Genomic DNA, 24,791 nt, shown 5'->3' with positions numbered 1-24,791 from the left:
TGGTGAAGAGGTTTTAGCGTTTAGGATTGGGTGTAGAGGAGGTGAGGGATTTCCAGGGGTCATGGATGGGTGGTGTTTAAAGGTGGTCAGGATTCTTTTAGGGTTACCGGAATTGTGGAGCTTTTGGGTAGTGAAGGGTTTTTCAGTTCAGGAATGGGTGAAATGCATGGGTAGAAAGGACTTTGAAGGTTCAGGGACGAGTGTAGTTAGGGGTTTTTAGGTTTCTGAAATGGGTAGAGTTCAATGGTAGAAATGGATTTTAGGGTTCAAGGATGGATGTAGTTTAGGTGTGGTGAAAGGGTGTATGGGGGTAGGGATTGTTGATGTTTAGCTGTTGTGAGAGGTCAGAGGTGGTGAGGGGTCAGCAAATTAAAAGCATCTGAGATAAATGTTTGACATTGTAAAAGATATATACATCTGAAACAGTGTACTCTAAGGTACACATAAATAAATACCTCAGACAAAACAGTTTCTAAAAGTAAGATTTGCAGCTATTGTACTTGCACCTCAATTTTGGTCAAAAAGACGTTGTACAATTTGTTTTTTATGAAGTGGTAAATGCCATTCATTCTGATAATGTCCATTAAACAGTTTAGATGATATGGTTTCCCAGTGATGGTATTACATTAAAAAAAATTCTATGAAATCACATACAATTCTCCAGGATATTCAGGCTATGATTTCAATGTCTCTGCCTCTAACCTGGATTTCTGTGAGAATGACTGTGAGGTTGCTGGTCCTCATTGCCTCTTGCATCCTGCTAGTGGCAAATGCCCACTGCCATATGTGGGCTCTACAGTGGTACCCAGAGTTCCAGTGGGCGCAGCATTAAGGGAATCTCTCTGACCAGGTACAGATAATGGAGGGAACTGCAAAAGATCTGCAGTAGTGGCTGATAAATCGCAGTTGGGTTAGCAGCAGACCCTTAACCACCCAGAGCTCTCAGTGGTTACAGATCTGTCACTCCTGGGTTTGGGCAGCCATCTGGGAGAGGTGGACTGGTTTTCAGTGGAGTCTAAGCTTCTCTTAAATAATTGAGAACGATTCGCCTGCCATTGAAAGCCTCTCTTCCTTCCATCATTGAAAGGCTGGTGCAGGTGTTCACATGACAACACCACCGCCATGTGGTACTGCAACAAGGAGGGCAGGCAGGGTTGTGAACTCTATGTTAAGAGGCCCTGCCTCTCTGGACATGGCTGAGATGTCTGGAACTTTTCCTTGTCTTACAACACCTGGTTGTATCTCTGACTTCCAGGGAAGACAAACTCATCCATTGGTGCTTTGCAGATCACAAATGGTCTCTCCACTCGGAGGTGGTGCAAAGTCTCTTACACAACTGGCGAGAACTTTGGCACCCTATATCAGTTACTGCTGAGAATGCACCTGAGTTTCCAAGGAGTCTCTCTCTATCTCTCTGAGACAGATTTCCTCTCGAGTGAAATACCATTCCTGCCCCGAGTTCTCAAATAGATCAGGAATTACTGGTTTCTGGTCATTTTTGTGGCTCCATATTGAACTTCCAGACTATTGTAACGCAAACTCCGGAGCATGAGCATCGGTCCTCCAATCAAACTTTCCATTCCAGAGGGTCATGTGTCACCACAGCAGGAAAGGGTCCTATACCCAAACCTGTGCACGCTCTACCTTCATGCATTGAGATGGAGCAGCAGCAACTGACAGTCTTTGACATCCCTTCTGAAGTCTGAGTTATCATTCTGGCAGCCATGTGTCACCCTGCCACAACAGTATACGCCTGGCTTTAAAGCAAATTCATGGCTTGGTCTGCAACCAAAAATGTTGATTCCACATTCTGCACCTTTGTCTGAGCGTTATATGTTTTATTGTTAGCTTGGCAAGGCTCTGCTTCAGGCACACCTAAAGGATGTCTTTTGGCCATATCTGTTTTCTTGCGTTTGCCGGATCAGCCTTCTCCTTTTAAGTCACATGTTGAGACTCGTTTTGTAAAAGGACTCCAACACATGTTCCCTCCAAAACCCTTCATCATACTCCAGTGGCACTTGAACTTAGTCCTGAGGGTCTTGATGTGCTCTCTGTTCGAACCTATGCATTTTCTTACCATTGAAACAGTCTCTCTGGTAGCCATTAAATTGGGTAGGAGGGTTTAGTGAGCTGCATGCATTCTCCGTGCACCCTCCATATACAACAGTTTTACCAGATTAACTGGTTCTGAGAACACATGCTTCAGGTGCATGTCCCCCGTCCCCCCCCCCAGGTACTGTGCGTAACAGGGTGACCTCTCCAGAGCCACACAGTTGTCCTACCACCTGCACTTATCCTCTGATACCAAAGGAGCACCACATTTACTGGCTTCACTGATGATAATTCTATGTGAGTGGCTTCATTTTGGCAGTGCAGAAGAGCTCTGTGAAAAGATGTCTACTTAATGTGCCATATTGACTCTGTTCCACCCACAGCCAACTTTTAATGGAAAAGGAGTGTGTATTCGCAGATATCTTGCAGCATTCCTAGGAGCCTTGACTATGGGAGTAGACCAGAGGGCACTGACCTGCATCAGATGAAAAGTGGAAGGAACTTTGGAAAGAAATCGTTGCTCAGGCACAACCTTGCTGGGTAAAATTTAGAAAACCACTGCCTGGCTCGTCCTGCCCCAGTCCTGATGAGATACTGACTAGATGAGCTACATTGACAGTGAGAAACGTAATTTAATTTAAATGTTTATAAAGCGCACCATCATCCCCTAAGGGATATCTTGGCGCTGGACCAAAGACACCAAGCTCTAGATATTTATCACCACTAGAGGGAGGGAATAACTAGGTCTTCAACCAGTTCTGAAATGTGAAGAGGTCGGCACTCCAATGGAATTCTTTACCCCCGGAAATTCATCTGAGTGCTGCTAAGTAGTTGAAAGAGCGGCCACCCATTCTGGCTTTCTTAATTCGTCTACTGAACACCAAGGCTTGACTTGAAGATCAAAGCCCTCTCGTGGGCTTATAGAAAGCCCCTCGGCCACGCAATATTGCTGACCTTGATTCATCGAGTGTCTTGTGGACATAGGAGAGTAACTAAACGTTGTCTCTTTTCTGCACTTAAAAAGACTATTAGGTCACGGAGGTTGTTTAAAGAGAATAAATACGAATCCAAGGTTGGGACAAGAGAGTGACACTGAATGTCAACACTGCTAATCAGATTCGATGCTAGTAACTCGATTTTAGGTCTCAATTCAGCTTTCCCTAAAAGGCCTTCCTCCTATGTTTGCACTTATAGGAAAATCCCACTTTCCTCCCTTAATGTATGGACTTTGCAGGAAAATTATTTTTTCTATTTTTTTTATGGAAATGCATTTACTTTTGTTTATTTTGTTCTTTATATTGCATTGATCAGTGGTATTAGGTTGACTTTTTTTTCCAGTTCATTGTTATGCTGTTCTTTAGTGGTAGACTGCATATTATGCTGAGGATCGTAAGAATGTCACGGAACCTACATCACAAATAAGTTACTGACTATTTACTATGCCTTCCATTTTTTAAGTATAATTAATTGCGTAGGAAAGTAAGCCACCTTATAAATGCTTACAGAGATTTACTTGTTGTGTTCATTTGCCTGTATGTTTGAGGCAGTAACGTTTGGGTTTTGAAAAATGTTAACAATAATATCGACCATACTCATCCTCCGTGCATTTTTACTCTCAGTAGTCTAAGTTGTTCTACACAACCTGACCTATGCTTCTTTTTCTTTTTCAGATTGCTTCAGCTTTGAAGCACTGCCATTGTTTAAACATTGCTCATAGGGACCTTAAGCCTGAGAATCTTCTCTTTAAGGACAATTCTTTGGTAAGATTGTGCATGTCTTGCTTTTGTGTTTATTTATGGTCTATTTCTGTGAGAAACATTTATGCCCATTAGAGATTTGTAAATAGTCCTGAATAAGATTGAAGTGACTACTTCAATAATTTCTAGAAGAAATTGTTTGGAATGCATAATGAGCGTGGGAAAACCAAGCTCAAGCTGACCTGTTTGCAAATCTTATAAAAGGCCACATAACAGGTTTGGATCTAGAATATTATGGACAATCTAGGTGCTTTCTGGGCAGAAGCTGAAAAGAGACAGAAATGCCAATATTACTTGAAAATACGTGGGCATAATTGGATTTAGAATGAATAACTTAAATGCAACTGGGAAGGACTGTGATTCGAATTAAGACGACGTTCTTCTTTAGAAAAAATCCTTGGTAAATCTATCCCATGGCAAAACAGCATAAAATGTATCCCAAAATAACACTTCACATTTTTGAACCCTTGCAGCTGCTACTTTACATAGCAATGACAGAAACAAGTTATTTGCAATAAATCACTTTCTGCTTTCCAGGAAGCTCCGGTGAAATTGTGTGATTTTGGCTTTGCCAAAATCGACCAAGGTGACCTGATGACTCCACAGTTCACACCATACTATGTAGCACCTCAGGTAATGTAGCAGCATATGGGTAATATGTATAATAACTCATGTTAATATGCAGTATTCTTGAACGTTAATTGTTTTGATGTCTAAATGGAAACTTGCTTTTTTTTTTTTTTTTTAGATGTCTTGAATAATCTAACACGGTTTACAGTAGAGATTTATTTTTTTAAAGCGTTACTTTGGAGTTGGTTGCTAAGTTGTGTGACCCAGAGATCCATAAAATAAAATAATGAATGCGAATGCCCAATTATTTATTTAGGTGCCTCATACTATCCTTTACTCTATTTCTATGTATTCTAGGTTTTGGCAGATGTAGTTGATGAATTGGGAATGGAGATAATTTGTCTATGATTGTGCAGTGTGTTTTTTTTTTGTGAAGCTTGATTAGAATCCTATTACTTTGCCTCTCATGCTCTTTGGTTATTACCCCATAGCTTATTCAGATAGCGCTTTGTAGAAGTGATGAGTTTGAACCATTTCCTCATGCAACTTGGAGGAAATGACCTACCTTTAGAGGAGGTAGTTTCCACCGGCTTTTTGAAACAACAGATTGTTAGAGGAAACAGTGCTTTTTCCATAACCACAATAATCTGCCAGACAGAATAGCCTTGTGCTCTTTTAAGCAATATGAGCATGTGTTTGCCCAAAGCCACATTTTGAGCCATTTGCTTGTTTTGATTTTAAGGTTTTGTGGTCGTAGGAGGAAACATTGAGTACTTGTTTGTATGTTTAGGGGTAATCCTGTGGATAAGGCTTGGATGAAAAATGGTATAAAACCTTTCCTGGCTCTGCTACCTGTTACTGGAGAATCAGTTGTCAGGAAACCTTAATTTACTACTAACAATATACAGCTAAAACAATAATAGGATGTCATAGTTACTTGATAAAACTTTTGGAAATTTCTTCCTACAGCCTGTGCACCATGTGATATAAATCATCCAAGCTTAAACTTAGCCACGTTTTTAAATAAGCATTGGCTAGCCTTTCATTCTTGCCGTACATTGGTGTGACCTGACATTTTACCAGTGCTTTTTACCAGTGTTGTTCCACATTTGCAAAAAATGCTTGTTTCATGATGTAGATCCGCATTTCCAAAAGAAACCATTTTGTTTTCTTTTACATTTCCAAAATATATTAAAGGTGTGCCAAATCACTTTTTCTCTTTTAAGAAAGGAGTGCTCAGGTATAGCAGCTGTTGAGACCCTTTAGAAAAGAGCATGCAATTTGACGGATTAATGGATGGTGGGGTAAGAAATGATGGAGTGGATGGCGGGCTGATGCTGTAAGCCCAAAGCCCAATGAGCTGCAGAAGCAGTAAGGAGGAGCAATGGGAGGAGATGTTGAGGTGGCGGGTGGGGTATGGTTAGAATCACTTAAAAAAATACAAAACAAAATAGTGGCACAGAGATTGCTGGAGGAAGCAGATTTCTGGAGAGGGGTGGGGGGGGGGGGGGGAGTCCACACGTAGCACCCAGAAAACGTAAATTTAAGTGGGGAAGCAGCACCTGTGGGAGTGAGCAGGAAAACACACTGTAACGGATGCAAATAGAAAAACAAAAAAATACTTCCCTGAATGTATACGGATGAAGGATGCAAGTCATCCTGTTAAAATGATGATAAAGAGGCTGTGTTCCAGGTGGGAGGCAAATGCAAGATTACAAAGGATATCCATATAATAATAATAATAATAATAATAATAAACAAATGTGACTGGCATGAGAGCCAAACTCTGGTGTGCAGTAGTTGACCCAAATCCCACTGTATGTATTGGTACTGTCGATTATAGGTCTTATAAAACAGACAGCTAAGACTTGTCTTTTCGGCAAGGCCTAACAGGAAACTTATGAAGAATTTGCTCTATTTGCATGCTGAACGATCCCGTTATAATTATTTGGAGATCGGTTTTCCAATTGATCTCAATTTTATTTGTGCATGGGAGGGTAAGCCAGATCTCAGATGCCTCTTTGTGCACTTCTGGTTTAACCAACAGTGCATGGTGACGTTAGAACGCTTCATAAAGGTTTTGGGAAAACATTACAGAAAGTTTGTGGAAACTATTGAGATTGATAACTGTGGTAGAATGCTTCACATAAGATTTTTAGGATCGAGCATGCATTAGCATGAGACGCGAAACATGTTGACCCATTAAAGGGGGTGAAGGTAGTTCCCTCCCCTGTTTCTTTATTGTGATTGAGAGAGTGAATGAGCATTTCTTATTCCTCACTCTCCTCTATGTGTTTTAACCTTGGCCAAGACTCCTCCTTGATAAATAAATAGTGATTTTGTGCTAGGTTTTGAGCCAATTTTTTACTTTTTTTCTTTTGCTCTCCTATCCTTTGTGTGCCTGTAGGTTGGCACTGTTTTCTACAACTCTTACCACGGCACAGAAATATTGAGAAAATACCTCCGGCAAAGAGCCCCCCTTATGGAGTGCCTGTCAGACATTGCAGTGCTGATCTGGCGAGGAGCAGGCTCAATGATGAAGTATGACATACAATAGGATGTGTGAAGGCATTTGCTTCTAGCAAAAGGAGTGCCCTGTGTTCTCTTATAGTTCTCCCTTTTTGGGACAGTGTATCTATGTTTGTTAGTACCACTCTAATCGGTCCCAGTACTAACCAAAACAATCTGCCCCAGTCCAGTCTGACTCACTCCAGTCAAAAAAACAGTCTGCTCCAGTCCAAAACAATCTGCCCCAGTCCAAAACAATCTGCCCCACTCCCGTCTGCCCCACTCCAATCAAAACATTCTAACTTACTCTCATCTAGAGCAATCTGCCCCACTCCAGTCTGTCCCACTCCAATCTGAAACAATCTACCCCACTCCACCTTCCCCACTCCAATCCAAAAACAACCTTCCCCACACCGATCCAAAACAACCTTCCCCACTCCGATCCAAAACAATCTGCCCCACTCCGATCCAAAACAATAAGCCCCACTCCAATCTAAAATCTTCCTCATTCCAGTCTGCCCCTCTCCAATCCAAAACAATCTGCCAAAAACCAATCTGCACCCCATTGAATCCAAAACATTCTTCCTCACTGCAAACCAAAGTAGTCTGCCCTACTCCAATCTTCCCCACTCAGTCAAAAAGTCTGCCACACTGCAATCCAAACAACCAGCCCCATTCTACTCTTACCCATTCCAGTCAAAAACCATCTTCCCTACTCCAACCCAGAACAATCTGCCCCGCTCCAGACCACCCTGCGCCAATCCAGTCCACCTCGCCCCAATCCAGTCCACCCTACTCCATCCCAATTCATCCCACTCCAATCCACCATAATCCACTTTACACCAATCCAGTCCACCCCACTCAAATCCAGTCCACCCAACTCCAGTATAACCCAATCTAGCCACCTGCCCCAGTCCATCCCACTTCAATCAACGTTAATCCACCCAGTTCACCTTAATTCACCCCACTCCACCCCACTCCAATCGAATCCATCCCACACCACCTTAATCCACCCCACTCCAATCAAATCCACTCCACTTCACTCCACACCAATCTAATCCACCCCACTCCCATTCACTTTATACCACTACACTCAATCTTCCCCATCCTACCTCAATCCACTCTACCCTACCTCAGTCCACTCCACCCCATCCAATCCATCCACTCCACCCCACCCCACTCCTCTCCAATCCACACCACTCAATCTCACACCAATCCAGTCCACCCACCTCAGTGCATTCCACCTCACCCCAATCCAATCCACCCCACTCCAAGCTAGTCCACTCTAATCCAGTCCACCCCACCCCATTTCAGTCCACCCCACTCTAATCCACTCCATCCCATCGACTCCACCACACTCCAGTCCACCTCACCCCGCTCTACTCTAATCCACCACTCTACTCCAGTCCACCCCACTCTACTCCAATCCACCCCACCCTGCTCCAATCCACGCCACTCTGCTCCAGTCCACCCCACCCCAATCCATATCACTCCAATGCACCATAACCCACCCACTCCATTCCAGTACAATCCACCTTAATCCACCCCACTCCAACCCACCTTATTCCAACCCAGTCCACCCCACCCCAATCCACTCTACTGCACTCAATCCAATCCATCCCACTCAATCCAATCCATCCCACTCAATCCAATCCATCCCACTCAATCCAATCCATCCCACTCTAGTCCACCGCAGTCCAGTAGACCCAGCTCGGTACAATCCACTCCAATCCACCCTAATCCAGTCCACCCCAGTCCTAACCATTCCACTCCAATCCACCCCACTCCAGTCCACCCCACTCTACTCCAATCCTCCCCACTCTACTGCAATCCACCCCACCCTGCTCCAATCCACGCCACTCTGCTCCAGTCCACCCCACCCCAGTCCATATCACTCCAATGCACCATAACCCACCCACTCCATTCCAGTACAATCCACCTTAATCCACCCCACTCCAACCCACCTTATTCCAACCCAGTCCACCCCACCCCAATCCACTCTACTGCACTCAATCCAATCCATCCCACTCAATCCAATCCATCCCACTCTAGTCCACCGCAGTCCAGTAGACCCAGCTCGGTACAATCCACTCCAATCCACCCTAATCCAGTCCACCCCAGTCCTAACCAATCCACCCCACTCCAGTCCACCCCACTTCACTTCAGTCCACCCCACCCTACCCAATCCAATCCACCCCCCACTCCACTCCATCCATTCAAGTCCACTCCACAATCTACTCCAGTCCACCCCACTCCAGTCCACCACCCCTCCAGTCACATAAGTCCAGTTCATCTCATCCTTTTCAGTTCAATCCACCTACCCCAATCCAATCAGTTCACTCCTCTCCAATCCACCTCACCCCATTTCAGTCCACCCCACTCCATTCAGTCTTACCCCATTGTACTCCAGTCCAATCAACCCCACTCTTTTCCCACCCTGGGGATAGGGTCCCCAGGGCCATTTAATGACTCCAGGAGGGGGTGGGGGCTGTGCGGCCCCATTCCTTTTAAAAGGCACTACCTGGGCCCAGGCAGGTGGTGGTCCTCTGGGCCGAAAATGGCCCGGTACGGGTGCCGCGCATCCCCCTCACCCTTAATTGACATTGGCCTGGCCCTGGGGAGGTGGCGGTCCCCATGGCGAAAACCTGCTTGGGAAGGGGTTTGTGTGCGCCCTGTTGACACTACTCTTGACACTCTACTCCCCCTACTCCACTCCACTAACTTTTAGCCATGCTGAACAGCAGCCACACTGATGTACAACTCAGCAAAAACACATTGCTAAAGTCAATAGCTCTTGCAGAGGCAGGACCTATTGGCTTTCGCAGTGCTTGTTGTACTCCGTTATGAGAAGCATTAACATGAAGGATATGCCTTTTATATGGTAAGGCTTGCTTAAAAATAGAATATACATTTAAATGCACCATATTAAAATTTTGAGTGTCGGAAGTGAGACCATGACTCACAAGAGGAGGTTTTCCCTTCCTACCTCAGCATTGGTAACCTTTAGCATATTAGAGGTAACACATTTGCATGTGTCAATTGTGCCATCCAGTAGAGGTTATAAACAAAGGTACTTAACCAAAAGATTAAATCAAGAAAGTAATATAAAATCTCATTGAAGAGCTCTTATAGCGTACACCCAGTCACTGTCATCAGTTAAGTCATCTTGATATGTAACCTGAATATATATGTTCGATGGCAGGTGTAGCTGTAGATGCACATGCTATGCATAGGTCCGCCATCAAGTGTTGGGCTAAGAGTGTTACAAGTTGTTTTTCTTCGAAGTTTTTTTCTTGAGTCACGGGATCGAATGACTCCTCCTCTCGGTCATAGTGCGCATGGGCATCGACTCCTTTGTTAGATTGTTTTCTTTCCTCTGTCGGGTTCAGACATGTTTCCTCTCGCTCCGAGACTTTTGAATCAGTAACTTTATACTAACTTTATTCTACTGTCTGTATTGTTTCGATCTCGTTTCCATCTTTAATCGAGCCGATTGTACCGCCAGAAAACGCCCTTTTGGGCCCTTGCGCCCTACTCGGGCTTGTTCAGCCTATCACTCCATAGCCTAATGGATTGGACTCCATTCCGATTCTGTCCTTGTTGCCAAGCGAAATTCCCCTACACCGATCAACACGTGGTATGTAATCTCTCTCTCTCTCCCTCTCTCCCTCTCTCCCTCTCTCCCTCTCTCCCTCTCTCCCTCTCTCTCTCTCTCTCTCCCTCTCCCTCTCTCTCCCTCTCTCCCTCTCTCCCTCTCTCCCTCTCTCCCTCTCTCCCTCTCTCTCTCCCTCTCCCTCTCCCTCTCCCTCTCCCTCCCCCCTCCCTTCTCTCTCTCTCTCCCTCCCCCCTCCCTTCTCTCTCTCTCCCTCTCTCTCTCTCTCCCTCTCTCTCTCTCCCTCTCTCTCTCTCTCCTCTCTCTCTCTCTCTCCCTCTCTCTCTCTCCCTCTCTCTCTCTCTCCCTCTCTCTCTCCCTCCCCCCTCCCTTCTCTCTCTCTCTCCCTCTCTCTCTCTCTCCCACTCTCTCTCTCTCTCTCCCTCTCTCTCTCTCTCCCACTCTCTCTCTCTCTCTCCCTCTCTCTCTCTCTCCCTCTCTCTCTCTCTCTCTCTCTCTCTCTCTTATCGAGAAGAAGACTGTGAAGCTTGTTGGTCGTTCCGGTCAAAAAAGACACTGCGTGACCGGAGAGCTAGGAGACTCGAAATGGCATCTAAGCATACAGAGTCCAACGTCACCTTAGAAGAAGAGCAGGCACAGATGGCTGTTTCGATTCGGGACACCGACTCCGAAGCAGACTTAGATGAAGACAACCTACCGATCACTGTGGCTCAGTATGTGAGTACACCTGCCCCTACGCCGACTTCCAAGAGACCTATTAAGGACTTGGGTGCACCACTGCCAGAGAGCCACGGTTCCTCCCAAAAGAAAAACATCGGCGACTGACCTTCGAGTTCGGTGGCGAAAAAGGCCATACCCGTTTCGATGCCGGAGTCCAACAAGTCCATTAAAAGCTCCACATGCGAGCCGACGTCCACAATCTTCGGAGTCGAAAATTCGCCGACCGGCTTTGGAGCTGAAACCACAGAATGTATCTTCGGGACCGAAAAAGTTATCCACCACTTCGGAGCCGAAAAAATCTTTTTATACAGAGGAACAAGGACTTTCGAACAGATTAAAACATAGCTCAAAGACAATTGATGATCAATCCTCTAAAAGTTAGAACATCGGAATATCTTTCCGAAGACTCTGATTTTCAGCCAATCCTTGAAATCATGGGCACAAAACAAAGAATGTTACTTATCCAAAAGGAACGGGGAAGATAATTGCTTCACCTCCTCCACAAACCAATCAAAAGCTGGCGTTTTAAGAGACTCTTGACACTGCTCGACCACCAGCAAAGATATTTAAAAGGAAGGAGAAACCATCACCTTTACAGATTTCTCCACCACATTTTCCACAACTTTCTTTCTCTCCACCACCTACTACCCCACCACCATTGCCCTCAACAACACATTCTTATACATATTGACATGGAGATGCAGTTGACCCCTGGGACTTGTATGACCCAGATCCCATACCACTAAATGACCCAGACCTCTATCCATCTAAACCTTCACCACCGGAGGATAGCATGGCTTATACGCAGGTCATTTCGAGAGGAGCTGCATACCATGGAGTTCAAATGCATGCTGAGCCTTTGGAGGAGGATTTTCTTTTCAACACACTGTCCCCCTCCCTCTCCCAATACCAGTGCTTGCCGATGCTGCCTGGTATGCTTAGACATACAGATGGCATATTTTTTAAAAACTGTTAAGGCTAGTGTAAGGAAATGCCTCCTTGGCATGGTTGCCCCCTGACTTTTTGCCTTTGCTGATGCTATGTTTACAATTGAAAGTGTGCTGAGGCCTGCTAACCAGGCCCCAGCACCAGTGTTCTTTCCCTAACCTGTACTTTTGTATCCACAATTGGCAGACCCTGGCATCCAGATAAGTCCCTTGTAACTGGTACTTCTAGTACCAAGGGCCCTGATGCCAAGGAAGGTCTCTAAGGGCTGCAACATGTCTTATGCCACCCTGGAGACCTCTCACTCAGCACAGACACACTGCTTGCCAGCTTGTGTGTGCTAGTGAGGACAAAACGAGTAAGTCGACATGGCACTCCCCTCAGGGTGCCATGCCAGCCTCTCACTGCCTATGCTGTATAGGTAAGACACCCCTCTAGCAGGCCTTACAGCCCTAAGGCAGGGTGCACTATACCATAGGTGAGGGTACCAGTGCATGAGCATGGTACCCCTACAGTGTCTAAACAAAACCTTAGACATTGTAAGTGCAGGGTAGCCATAAGAGTATATGGTCTGGGAGTCTGTCAAACACGAACTCCACAGCACCATAATGGCTACACTGAAAACTGGGAAGTTTGGTATCAAACTTCTCAGCACAATAAATGCACACTGATGCCAGTGTACATTTTATTGCAAAATACACCCCAGAGGGCACCTTAGAGGTGCCCCCTGAAACTTAACCGACTGTCTGTGTAGGCTGACTAGTTCCAGCAGCCTGCCACACCAGAGACATGTTGCTGGCCCCATGGGGAGAGTGCCTTTGTCACTCTGAGGCCAGTAACAAAGCCTGCACTGGGTGGAGATGCTAACACCTCCCCCAGGCAGGAGCTGTAACACCTGGCGGTGAGCCTCAAAGGCTCACCCCTTTGTCACAGCCCAGCAGGGCACTCCAGCTTAGTGGAGTTGCCCGCCCCCTCCGGCCACGGCCCCCACTTTTGGCGGCAAGGCTGGAGGGAACAAAGAAAGCAACAAGGAGGAGTCACTGGCCTGTCAGGACAGCCCCTAAGGTGTCCTGAGCTGAAGTGACTCTAACTTTTAGAAATCCTCCATCTTGCAGATGGAGGATTCCCCCAATAGGGTTAGGATTGTGACCCCCTCCCCTTGGGAGGAGGCACAAAGAGGGTGTACCCACCCTCAGGGCTAGTAGCCATTGGCTACTAACCCCCCAGACCTAAACACGCCCTTAAATTTAGTATTTAAGGGCTACCCTGAACCCTAGAAAATTAGATTCCTGCAACTACAAGAAGAAGGACTGCCTAGCTGAAAACCCCTGCAGAGGAAGACCAGAAGACGACAACTGCCTTGGCTCCAGAAACTCACCGGCCTGTCTCCTGCCTTCCAAAGATCCTGCTCCAGCGACGCCTTCCAAAGGGACCAGCGACCTCGACATCCTCTGAGGACTGCCCCGGCTTCGAAAAGACAAGTAACTCCCGAGGACAGCGGACCTGCTCCAAGAAAAGCTGCAACTTTGTTTCCAGCAGCTTTGAAAGAACCCTGCAAGCTCCCCGCAAGAAGCGTGAGACTTTCAACACTGCACCCGGCGACCCCGACTCGGCTGGTGGAGATCCAACACCTCAGGAGGGACCCCAGGACTACTCTAAGACTGTGAGTACAAAAACCTGTCCCCCCTGAACCCCCACAGCGCCGCCTGCAGAGGGAATCCCGAGGCTTCCCCTGACCGCGACTCTTTGAATCCTAAGTCCCGACGCCTGGGAGAGACCCTGCACCCGCAGCCCCCAGGACCTGAAGGACCGGACTTTCACTGGAGGAGTGACCCCCAGGAGTCCCTCTCCCTTGACCAAGTGGAGGTTTCCCCGAGGAACCCCCCCCTTGCCTGCCTGCAGCGCTGAAGAGATCCCTAGATCTCCCATTGACTTCCATTACAAACCCGACGCTTGTTTCTACACTGCACCCGGCCGCCCCCGCGCTGCTGAGGGTGAAATTTCTGTGTGGACTTGTGTCCCCCCCGGTGCCCTACAAAACCCCCCTGGTCTGCCCTCCGAAGACGCGGGTACTTACCTGCAAGCAGACCGGAACCGGGGCACCCCCTTCTCTCCATTCTAGCCTATGTGTTTTGGGCACCACTTTGAACTCTGCACCTGACCGGCCCTGAGCTGCTGGTGTGGTGACTTTGGGGTTGCTCTGAACCCCCAACGGTGGGCTACCTTGGACCAAGAACTAAGCCCTGTAAGTGTCTTACTTACCTGGTTAACCTAACAAATACTTACCTCCCCTAGGAACTGAGAAAATTGCACTAAGTGTCCACTTTTAAAACAGCTATTTGTGAATAACTTGAAAAGTATACATGCAATTTTTATGATTTGAAGTTCCTAAAGTACTTACCTGCAATACCTTTCGAATGAGATATTACATGTAGAATTTGAACCTGTGGTTCTTAAAATAAACTAAGAAAAGATATTTTTCTATATAAAAACCTATTGGCTGGATTTGTCTCTGAGTGTGTGTACCTCATTTATTGTCTATGTGTATGTACAACAAATGCTTAACACTACTCCTTGGATAAGCCTACTGCTCGACCACACTACCACAAAATAGAGCATTGGTATTATCTATTTTTACCACTATTTTACCTCTAAGGGGAACCTTTGGACTCTGTGCATGCTATTCCTTACTTTGAAATAGCACATACAGAGCCAACTTCCTACATTGGTGGATCAGCGGTGGGGTACAAGACTTTGCATTTGCTGGACTACTCAGCCAATACCTGATCACACGACAAATTCCAAAATTGTCATTAGAAATTCATTTTTGCAATTTGAAATTTTTCTAAATTCTTAAAAGTCCTGCTAGGGCCTTGTGTGTTAAGTCCCTGTTTAGCATTGTCTTTTAGAGTTTAAAAGTTTGTTAAAAGTTTGAAATTAGATTCTAGAAACAGTTTTAGATTCTTTCAAAAGTCTTCCAACTCTTAGCAAAATAATGTCTGATACAGAGATGAATGTGGTGGAACTCGACACCACACCTTACCTCCATCTTAAGATGAGGGAGCTAAGGTCTCTCTGTAATATCAAAAAAATAACCATTGGCTCCAGACCTACCAAAATTCAGCTCCAGGAGCTGTTGGCAGAGTTTGAAAAAGCCAACCCCTCTGATGATGACCTCACAGAGGAAGAAATTAGTGACTTGGAGGCCAATGTCCCTCCTCCAGTCCTAAATAGGGAGAACAGGACCCCTCAAGTCCTGTCTCCAACTGTGTTAGTCAGAAATAGTGAGTCCCTCACAGGAGGGTCCCACATTTCTGAAATCACTGAGGATGCTCTCAGTGAAGATGACCTCCTGTTAGCCAGGATGGCCAAAAGATTGGCTTTAGAGAGACAGCTCCTAGCCATAGAAAGGGAAAGACAAGAGATGGGCCTAGGACCCATCAATGGTGGCAGCAATATAAATAGGGTCAGAGATTCTCCTGACATGTTAAAAATCCCCAAAGGGATTGTGACAAAATTTGAAGATGGTGATGACATCACCAAGTGGTTCACAGCTTTTGAGAGGGCCTGTGTAACCAGAAAAGTGAACAGATCTCACTGGGGTGCTCTCCTTTGGGAAATGTTCACTGGAAAGTGTAGGGATAGACTCCTCACACTCTCTGGAAAAGATGCAGAATCTTATGACCTCATGAAGGGTACCCTGATTGAGGGCTTTGGATTCTCCACTGAGGAGTACAGGATTAGGTTCAGGGGGGCTCAAACATCCTCGAGCCAGACCTGGGTTGACTTTGTTGACTACTCAGTGAAAACACTAGATGGTTGGATTCAAGGCAGTGGTGTAAGTAATTATGATGGGCTGTACAATTTATTTGTGAAAGAACACCTATTGAGTAATTGTTTCAATGATAAACTGCATCAGCATCTGGTAGACCTAGGACCAATTTCTCCCCAAGAATTGGGAAAGAAGGCGGACCATTGGGTCAAGACAAGGGTGTCCAAGACTTCAACAGGGGGTGACCAAAAGAAAGGGGTCACAAAGACTCCCCAGGGGAAGGGTGATGAGACAACCAAAACTAAAAATAGTAAAGAGTCTTCTACAGGCCCCCAAAAACCTGCACAGGAGGGTGGGCCCAGAGCCTCTTCACAAAACAATGGGTACAAGGGTAAAAACTTTGATCCCAAAAAGGCCTGGTGTCATAGCTGTAAACAGCATGGACACCAAACTGGAGACAAGGCCTGTCCCAAGAAAGGTTCCACTCCAAACTCCCATCCAGGTAACACTGGTATGGCTAGTCTCCAAGTGGGATCAACAGTGTGCCCAGAGCAAATCAGGGTCCACACTGAAGCTACTCTAGTTTCTGAGGGTGGGGTGGATTTAGCCACACTAGCTGTCTGGCCGCCTAACATGCAAAAATACAGACAGCAACTCTTAATTAATGGGACTAGAATAGAGGGCCTGAGGGATACAGGTGCCAGTGTCACCATGGTGACAGAGAAACTGGTTTCCCCTGGCCAATACCTGACTGGAAAAACTTACACAGTCACCAACGCTGACAATCAGAGAAAAGTACATCCCATGGCAATGGTTACTTTAGAATGGGGAGGGGTCAATGGCCTGAAACAGGTGGTGGTCTCCTCAAATATCCCAGTGGACTGTCTGCTTGGAAATGACCTGGAGTCCTCAGCATGGGCTGAGGTAGAACTAAAAACCCATGCAGCAATGCTGGGTATCCCTGAACTGGTGTGTGTGAAAACCAGAGCACAATGCAAGGCACAGGGTGAACAAGTAGAGCTGGAGTCTGGAAAAATGGCCCAGCCTACCAAGAGAACAGGAAAGTCAGTTGGGAAACCAACTGCAACACAGCAAAAGAAAGGGAACCTCTCTTCTCAGGAAGAAGTTCTGCCCTCTGAGGGAACTGAGCCTTTGGAGCTTGAACCTTATCAGGTTGAGCTCCTGGGCCCAGGGGGACCCTCAAGGGAGGAGCTGTGTAAGGGACAAGAAACCTGTCCCTCTCTTGAAGGCCTTAGGCAGCAAGCTGCTGAAGAGTCCAAAGGCAAGAAAAATGGAACGCATAGGGTCTATTGGGAAGATGGACTCCTGTACACTGAGGCCAGAGACCCCAAACCTGGTGCCACTAGGAGAGTGGTAGTGCCTCAGCTGTTCAGAGAGTTCATCCTAACATTGGCCCATGACATTCCCCTTGCTGGACATTTGGGACAAACCAAGACGTGGGAGAGGTTAGTCAACCACTTCTACTGGCCCAATATGTCCAACATGGTTAAGGAGTTTTGCCTCTCCTGCCCCACCTGTCAAGCCAGTGGTAAGACAGGTGGGCATCCAAAGGCCCCCCTCATTCCACTTCCAGTGGTGGGGGTTCCCTTTGAAAGAGTGGGTGTGGACATAGTTGGTCCACTAGAACCTCCCACAGCCTCAGGAAATATGTATATCCTGGTAGTAGTGGATCATGCTACCAGGTATCCTGAAGCTATTCCCCTTAGGTCGACTACTGCCCCTGCAGTAGCCAAGGCCCTCATTGGTATCTTTACCAGAGTGGGTTTCCCTAAGGAGGTGGTGTCTGACAGAGGTACCAACTTCATGTCAGCATACCTAAAGCACATGTGGAATGAGTGTGGAGTGACTTATAAATTCACTACACCATACCATCCACAAACTAATGGCTTGGTTGAGAGATTTAACAAGACATTAAAAGGCATGATCATGGGGCTCCCAGAAAAACTCAAAAGGAGATGGGATGTCCTCTTGCCATGTCTGCTTTTCGCTTACAGAGAGGTGCCACAGAAGGGAGTAGGATTCTCACCCTTTGAACTTCTGTTTGGTCATCCTGTAAGGGGAACCACTTGCCCTTGTTAAAGAAGGCTGGGAGAGACCTCTCCATGAGCCTAAACAGGACATAGTGGACTATGTACTTGGCCTTCGCTCTAGAATGGCAGAGTACATGGAAAAGGCAACCAAAAACCTTGAGGCCAGCCAACAGCTCCAGAAGTTTTGGTATGTCCAAAAGGCTGCACTGGTTGAGTTCCAACCAGGGCAGAAAGTCTGGGTTCTGGAGCCTGTGGCTCCCAGGGCACTCCAGGACAAATGGAGTGGCCCTTACCCTGTACTAGAGAGGAAGAGTCAGGTCACCTACTTGGTGGACCTGGGCACAAGCAGGAGCCCCAAGAGGGTGATCCATGTGAACCGCCTTAAGCTCTTCCATGACAGGGCTGATGTGAATCTGTTAATGGTAACAGATGAGGATCAGGAGGCAGAGAGTGAACCTCTCCCTGATCTTCTGTCATCAGACCCAAAAGATGGCACAGTAGATGGAGTGATCTACTCAGACACCCTCTCTGGCCAACAGCAAGCTGATTGTAGGAGAGTCCTACAACAGTTTCCTGAACTCTTCTCCTTAACCCCTGGTCAGACACACCTGTGTACCCATGATGTGGACACGGGAGACAGCATGCCTGTCAAAAACAAAATCTTTAGACAGTCTGACCATGTTAAGGAAAGCATCAAGGTGGAAGTCCACAAGATGCTGGAATTGGGAGTAATTGAGCGCTCTGACAGCCCCTGGGCTAGCCCAGTGGTCTTAGTCCCCAAACCTCACACCAAAGATGGAAAGAAAGAGATGAGGTTTTGTGTGGACTACAGAGGGCTCAATTCTGTCACCAAGACAGATGCTCATCCAATTCCAAGAGCTGATGAGCTCATAGATAAATTAGGTGCTGCCAAATTCCTAAGTACCTTTGACTTGACAGCAGGGTACTGGCAAATAAAAATGGCACCTGGAGCAAAAGAGAAAACAGCATTCTCCACACCTGATGGGCATTATCAGTTTACTGTTATGCCCTTTGGTTTAAAGAATGCCCCTGCCACCTTCCAAAGGTTGGTGAATCAAGTCCTTGCTGGCTTGGAGTCCTTTAGCACAGCTTATCTTGATGATATTGCTGTCTTTAGCTCCACCTGGCAGGATCACCTGGTCCACCTGAAGAAGGTTTTGAAGGCTCTGCAATCTGCAGGCCTCTCTATCAAGGCATCCAAATGCCAGATAGGGCAGGGAACTGTGGTTTACTTGGGACACCTTGTAGGTGGAGGCCAAGTTCAGCCACTCCAACCCAAGATCCAGACTATTCTGGACTGGGTAGCTCCAAAAACCCAGACTCAAGTCAGGGCATTCCTTGGCTTGACTGGGTATTACAGGAGGTTTGTGAAGGGATATGGATCCATTGTGACAGCCCTCACTGAACTCACCTCCAAGAAAATGCCCAAGAAAGTGAACTGGACTGTGGAATGCCAACAGGCCTTTGACACCCTGAAACAAGCAATGTGCTCAGCACCAGTTCTAAAAGCTCCAGATTATTCTAAGCAGTTCATTGTGCAGACTGATGCCTCTGAACATGGGATAGGGGCAGTTTTGTCCCAAACAAATGATGATGGCCTTGACCAGCCTGTTGCTTTCATTAGCAGGAGGTTACTCCCCAGGGAGCAGCGTTGGAGTGCCATTGAGAGGGAGGCCTTTGCTGTGGTTTGGTCCCTGAAGAAGCTGAGACCATACCTCTTTGGGACTCACTTCCTAGTTCAAACTGACCACAGACCTCTCAAATGGCTGATGCAAATGAAAGGTGAAAATCCTAAACTGTTGAGGTGGTCCATCTCCCTACAGGGAATGGACTTTATAGTGGAACACAGACCTGGGACTGCCCATGCCAATGCAGATGGCCTTTCCAGGTTCTTCCACTTAGAAAATGAAGACTCTCTTGGGAAAGGTTAGTCTCATCCTCTTTCGTTTGGGGGGGGGGTTGTGTAAGGAAATGCCTCCTTGGCATGGTTGCCCCCTGACTTTTTGCCTTTGCTGATGCTATGTTTACAATTGAAAGTGTGCTGAGGCCTGCTAACCAGGCCCCAGCACCAGTGTTCTTTCCCTAACCTGTACTTTTGTATCCACAATTGGCAGACCCTGGCATCCAGATAAGTCCCTTGTAACTGGTACTTCTAGTACCAAGGGCCCTGATGCCAAGGAAGGTCTCTAAGGGCTGCAGCATGTCTTATGCCACCCTGGAGACCTCTCACTCAGCACAGACACACTGCTTGCCAGCTTGTGTGTGCTAGTGAGGACAAAACGAGTAAGTCGACATGGCACTCCCCTCAGGGTGCCATGCCAGCCTCTCACTGCCTATGCTGTATAGGTAAGACACCCCTCTAGCAGGCCTTACAGCTCTAAGGCAGGGTGCACTATACCATAGGTGAGGGTACCAGTGCATGAGCATGGTACCCCTACAGTGTCTAAACAAAACCTTAGACATTGTAAGTGCAGGGTAGCCATAAGAGTATATGGTCTGGTAGTCTGTCAAACACGAACTCCACAGCACCATAATGGCTACACTGAAAACTGGGAAGTTTGGTATCAAACTTCTCAGCACAATAAATGCACACTGATGCCAGTGTACATTTTATTGCAAAATACACCCCAGAGGGCACCTTAGAGGTGCCCCCTGAAACTTAACCGACTGTCTGTGTAGGCTGACTAGTTCCAGCAGCCTGCCACACCAGAGACATGTTGCTGGCCCCATGGGGAGAGTGCCTTTGTCACTCTGAGGCCAGTAACAAAGCCTGCACTGGGTGGAGATGCTAACACCTCCCCCAGGCAGGAGCTGTAACACCTGGCGGTGAGCCTCAAAGGCTCACCCCTTTGTCACAGCCCAGCAGGGCACTCCAGCTTAGTGGAGTTGCCCGCCCCCTCCGGCCACGGCCCCCACTTTTGGCGGCAAGGCTGGAGGGAACAAAAAAAGCAACAAGGAGGAGTCACTGGCCAGTCAGGACAGCCCCTAAGGTGTCCTGAGCTGAAGTGACTCTAACTTTTAGAAATCCTCCATCTTGCAGATGGAGGATTCCCCCAATAGGGTTAGGATTGTGACCCCCTCCCCTTGGGAGGAGGCACAAAGAGGGTGTACCCACCCTCAGGGCTAGTAGCCATTGGCTACTAACCCCCCAGACCTAAACACGCCCTTAAATTTAGTATTTAAGGGCTACCCTGAACCCTAGAAAATTAGATTCCTGCAACTACAAGAAGAAGGACTGCCTAGCTGAAAACCCCTGCAGAGGAAGACCAGAAGACGACAACTGCCTTGGCTCCAGAAACTCACCGGCCTGTCTCCTGCCTTCCAAAGATCCTGCTCCAGCGACGCCTTCCAAAGGGACCAGCGACCTCGACATCCTCTGAGGACTGCCCCGGCTTCGAAAAGACAAGAAACTCCAGAGGACAGCGGACCTGCTCCAAGAAAAGCTGCAACTTTGTTTCCAGCAGCTTTGAAAGAACCCTGCAAGCTCCCCGCAAGAAGCGTGAGACTTGCAACACTGCACCCGGCGACCCCGACTCGGCTGGTGGAGATCCAACACCTCAGGAGGGACCCCAGGACTACTCTAAGACTGTGAGTACAAAAACCTGTCCCCCCTGAGCCCCCACAGCGCCGCCTGCAGAGGGAATCCCGAGGCTTCCCCTGACCGCGACTCTTTGAATCCTAAGTCCCGACGCCTGGGAGAGACCCTGCACCCGCAGCCCCCAGGACCTGAAGGACCGGACTTTCACTGGAGGAGTGACCCCCCAGGAGTCCCTCTCCCTTGACCAAGTGGAGGTTTCCCCGAGGAACCCCCCCCTTGCCTGCCTGCAGCGCTGAAGAGATCCCTAGATCTCCCATTGACTGCCATTACAAACCCGACGCTTGTTTCTACACTGCACCCGGCTGCCCCCGCGCTGCTGAGGGTGAAATTTCTGTGTGGACTTGTGTCCCCCCCGGTGCCCTACAAAACCCCCCTGGTCTGCCCTCCGAAGACGCGGGTACTTACCTGCAAGCAGACCGGAACCGGGGCACCCCCTTCTCTCCATTCTAGCCTATGTGTTTTGGGCACCACTTTGAACTCTGCACCTGACCGGCCCTGAGCTGCTGGTGTGGTGACTTTGGGGTTGCTCTGAACCCCCAACGGTGGGCTACCTTGGACCAAGAACTAAGCCCTGTAAGTGTCTTACTTACCTGGTTAACCTAACAAATACTTACCTCCCCTAGGAACTGAGAAAATTGCACTAAGTGTCCACTTTTTAAACAGCTATTTGTGAATAACTTGAAAAGTATACATGCAATTTTTATGATTTGAAGTTCCTAAAGTACTTACCTGCAATACCTTTCGAATGAGATATTACATGTAGAATTTGAACCTGTGGTTCTTAAAATAAACTAAGAAAAGATATTTTTCTATATAAAAACCTATTGGCTGGATTTGTCTCTGAGTGTGTGTACCTCATTTATTGTCTATGTGTATGTACAACAAATGCTTAACACTACTCCTTGGATAAGCCTACTGCTCGACCACACTACCACAAAATAGAGCATTGGTATTATCTATTTTTACCACTATTTTACCTCTAAGGGGAACCTTTGGACTCTGTGCATGCTATTCCTTACTTTGAAATAGCACATACAGAGCCAACTTCCTACAGCTAGGATTTTAACTTACAGAATAGACAAAAAATAAACCGAGGAAGGACTCTGACACTGCAAAAGCTATGGGAGCCCTATACACCACACCTTACTGAGGTTCCTTCGCATACACCCATTTAGAGGTTTCAAGCCCCAGTCTACAGAGGCTTCCACCTCACAAACTAAACAAGGTTAACAGTACTACCAAAAAGGAGCATTTAGAGGCTTTTACAGAGGTCAACACTTCAAAGCCAGAGGCTAATTTCAAGCCTCAAAGAGTGTCACCACTCCCTCAAAACAATGACTTCCTCAGTATACCACAACTCCACACATCTCCTGTGGGGGGAAGACTGCAGCAATTCCACTCCCAATGGCAAAACATCACCACAGACCTGTGGGTACTTTCAATTATCTGCAGTGGTTACTGCCTAGAACTCACTTCTTCTCCTCCAAACATTTCCCCCCTCGCTTTCACAGACCCAGAACACAACGTTCTGTTAAAGCAAGAGGTGCAATCGTTATTGCTAAAAGAAGCAATAGTATCCGTTCCAAAATCTCAGCAGGGAACAGGAGTATATTCACTATATTTCCTCATACCCATAAAGGATGGTACTCTCATACCCATTCTGCATCTCGGACCACTAAATCTATATATCCTGTCAGGATATATTCACATGGTAACTGCAGGATGTAATTCCCCTACTGCAAAACAAGATTATATGACTGCATTAGATCTCAGAGATGCCTACTTTCATATCCCCATACATCCAGCTCATCGAAAATACCTAAGGTTTGTAATAGCAGGAAAGCACTACCAATTCAAGGTTCTTCCCTTCGGCATAACAGCTTCAAGGGTTTTCACAAAATGTCTAGCTGTAGTAGCAGCTTACCTAAGAAGACAACTCATACATGTCTTTCCTTCTCTAGATGATTGGCTAATAAAACCAAGCAACATTATACAATGCCAGGAACACACTCAATACACAATAGAAACCCTACACACATTGGGGTTCACAAGTAACAACCAAAAATCTAATCTTCAACAAGCACAGGTTCAACCTTACCTAGGAGCTATTCTCAATACCCAAAATGGGTTAGCCTATCCAAATACACAAAGGATACAGGCTTTTCAAAACCTCATATCACAGACACAGCCCAATCAACGTTACACTGTAAAGTTTATCATGAAACTGTTGGGAATGATGGCCTCATGCATAGCAATAGTACCGCATGCAAGATTAAACATGAGAACACTACAACAGTGTCTCTCACAGCAATGGTCTCAAGCACAAGGTCAATTGCAGGATCTAGTGTTAGACTGCCAAACGCACAGATCTCTTCAATGGTGGAATCGGAACAATTTAATAAAGGGGTGGTCATTTCAGGACTCTGTGCCTCAGACCACAATAACAGACGCATCAATGACAGGTTGGGGAGCTCCCCTCAACAACCTTACCATACAAGGGGAATGGAATTCAATGCAGTTAGCTTATCACATAAACCATTTAGAATTGTTAGCTGTGTTTTGTGTCCTAAAAGCTTATCAACCCCTTCTCAGGTAAAAAACAGTCTTGATTAAAACAGACAATATGACGACAATGTATTATCTGATGAAACAAGGAGGAACACATTCATCTCAGCTGTCCCTTCTAGCCCAAACAATCTGGAAATGGGCAATTCACAATCACATTTACGTGCTAGTGGAATACATCCCAGGGATACACAAGCAACTAGCAGACCTACTAAGCAGGACACAGCAACAACGGGAAATTCACTCTCAGGTACTTCAACAGTACTTTCAAATGTGGGGAACACCAGATATAGACCTATTCGCAACAAGCAAAAACGCAAAATGCCAAAACTTCGCATCCAGACCCACTCACCCTCTGTCCAAGGGCAATGCTCTGTGGCTCAACTGGTCAGGCATATTTGCTTACGCTTTTTCCCCCTCTCCCGTTAATTCCATTTCTGGTCAACAAACTGCGTCACATCTCTCTCACCAAGATACTTATAGCTCCCACTTGGGCACAACAACATTGGTACACAACACTCATAGATCTGCCAGTAGTAACCCATTGCAAACTTCCAAACATGCCAGATTTGTTAACACAGAACAAAGGTCAAATCAGGCATCCCAATCCCAGTGTCCT

General features: G+C 46.7%; 1 protein-coding gene across 6 annotated transcripts in view; it reads left to right on the top strand.

The window, feature by feature from the left end:
- MAPKAPK5 (MAPK activated protein kinase 5) overlaps positions 1-24,791 on the top strand; it is a 333,373-nt gene that overhangs the window by 166,108 nt on the left and 142,474 nt on the right. For all 6 annotated transcript variants that reach the window (XM_069214824.1, XM_069214827.1, XM_069214826.1 and 3 more), the window contains 2 exons: positions 3,723-3,812; positions 4,347-4,442. In XM_069214824.1, coding sequence (XP_069070925.1) covers positions 3,723-3,812; positions 4,347-4,442 — 186 coding nt within the window. The remainder of the gene's footprint in view (positions 1-3,722; positions 3,813-4,346; positions 4,443-24,791) is intronic.

The sequence above is a fragment of the Pleurodeles waltl genome, chromosome 11 (genome assembly GCF_031143425.1).
Source record: "Pleurodeles waltl isolate 20211129_DDA chromosome 11, aPleWal1.hap1.20221129, whole genome shotgun sequence".
NCBI lineage: Eukaryota > Metazoa > Chordata > Amphibia > Caudata > Salamandridae > Pleurodeles > Pleurodeles waltl.
Note: the sequence above shows the minus strand (reverse complement) of the source record. Positions and strands in the feature narration are given on the sequence as shown.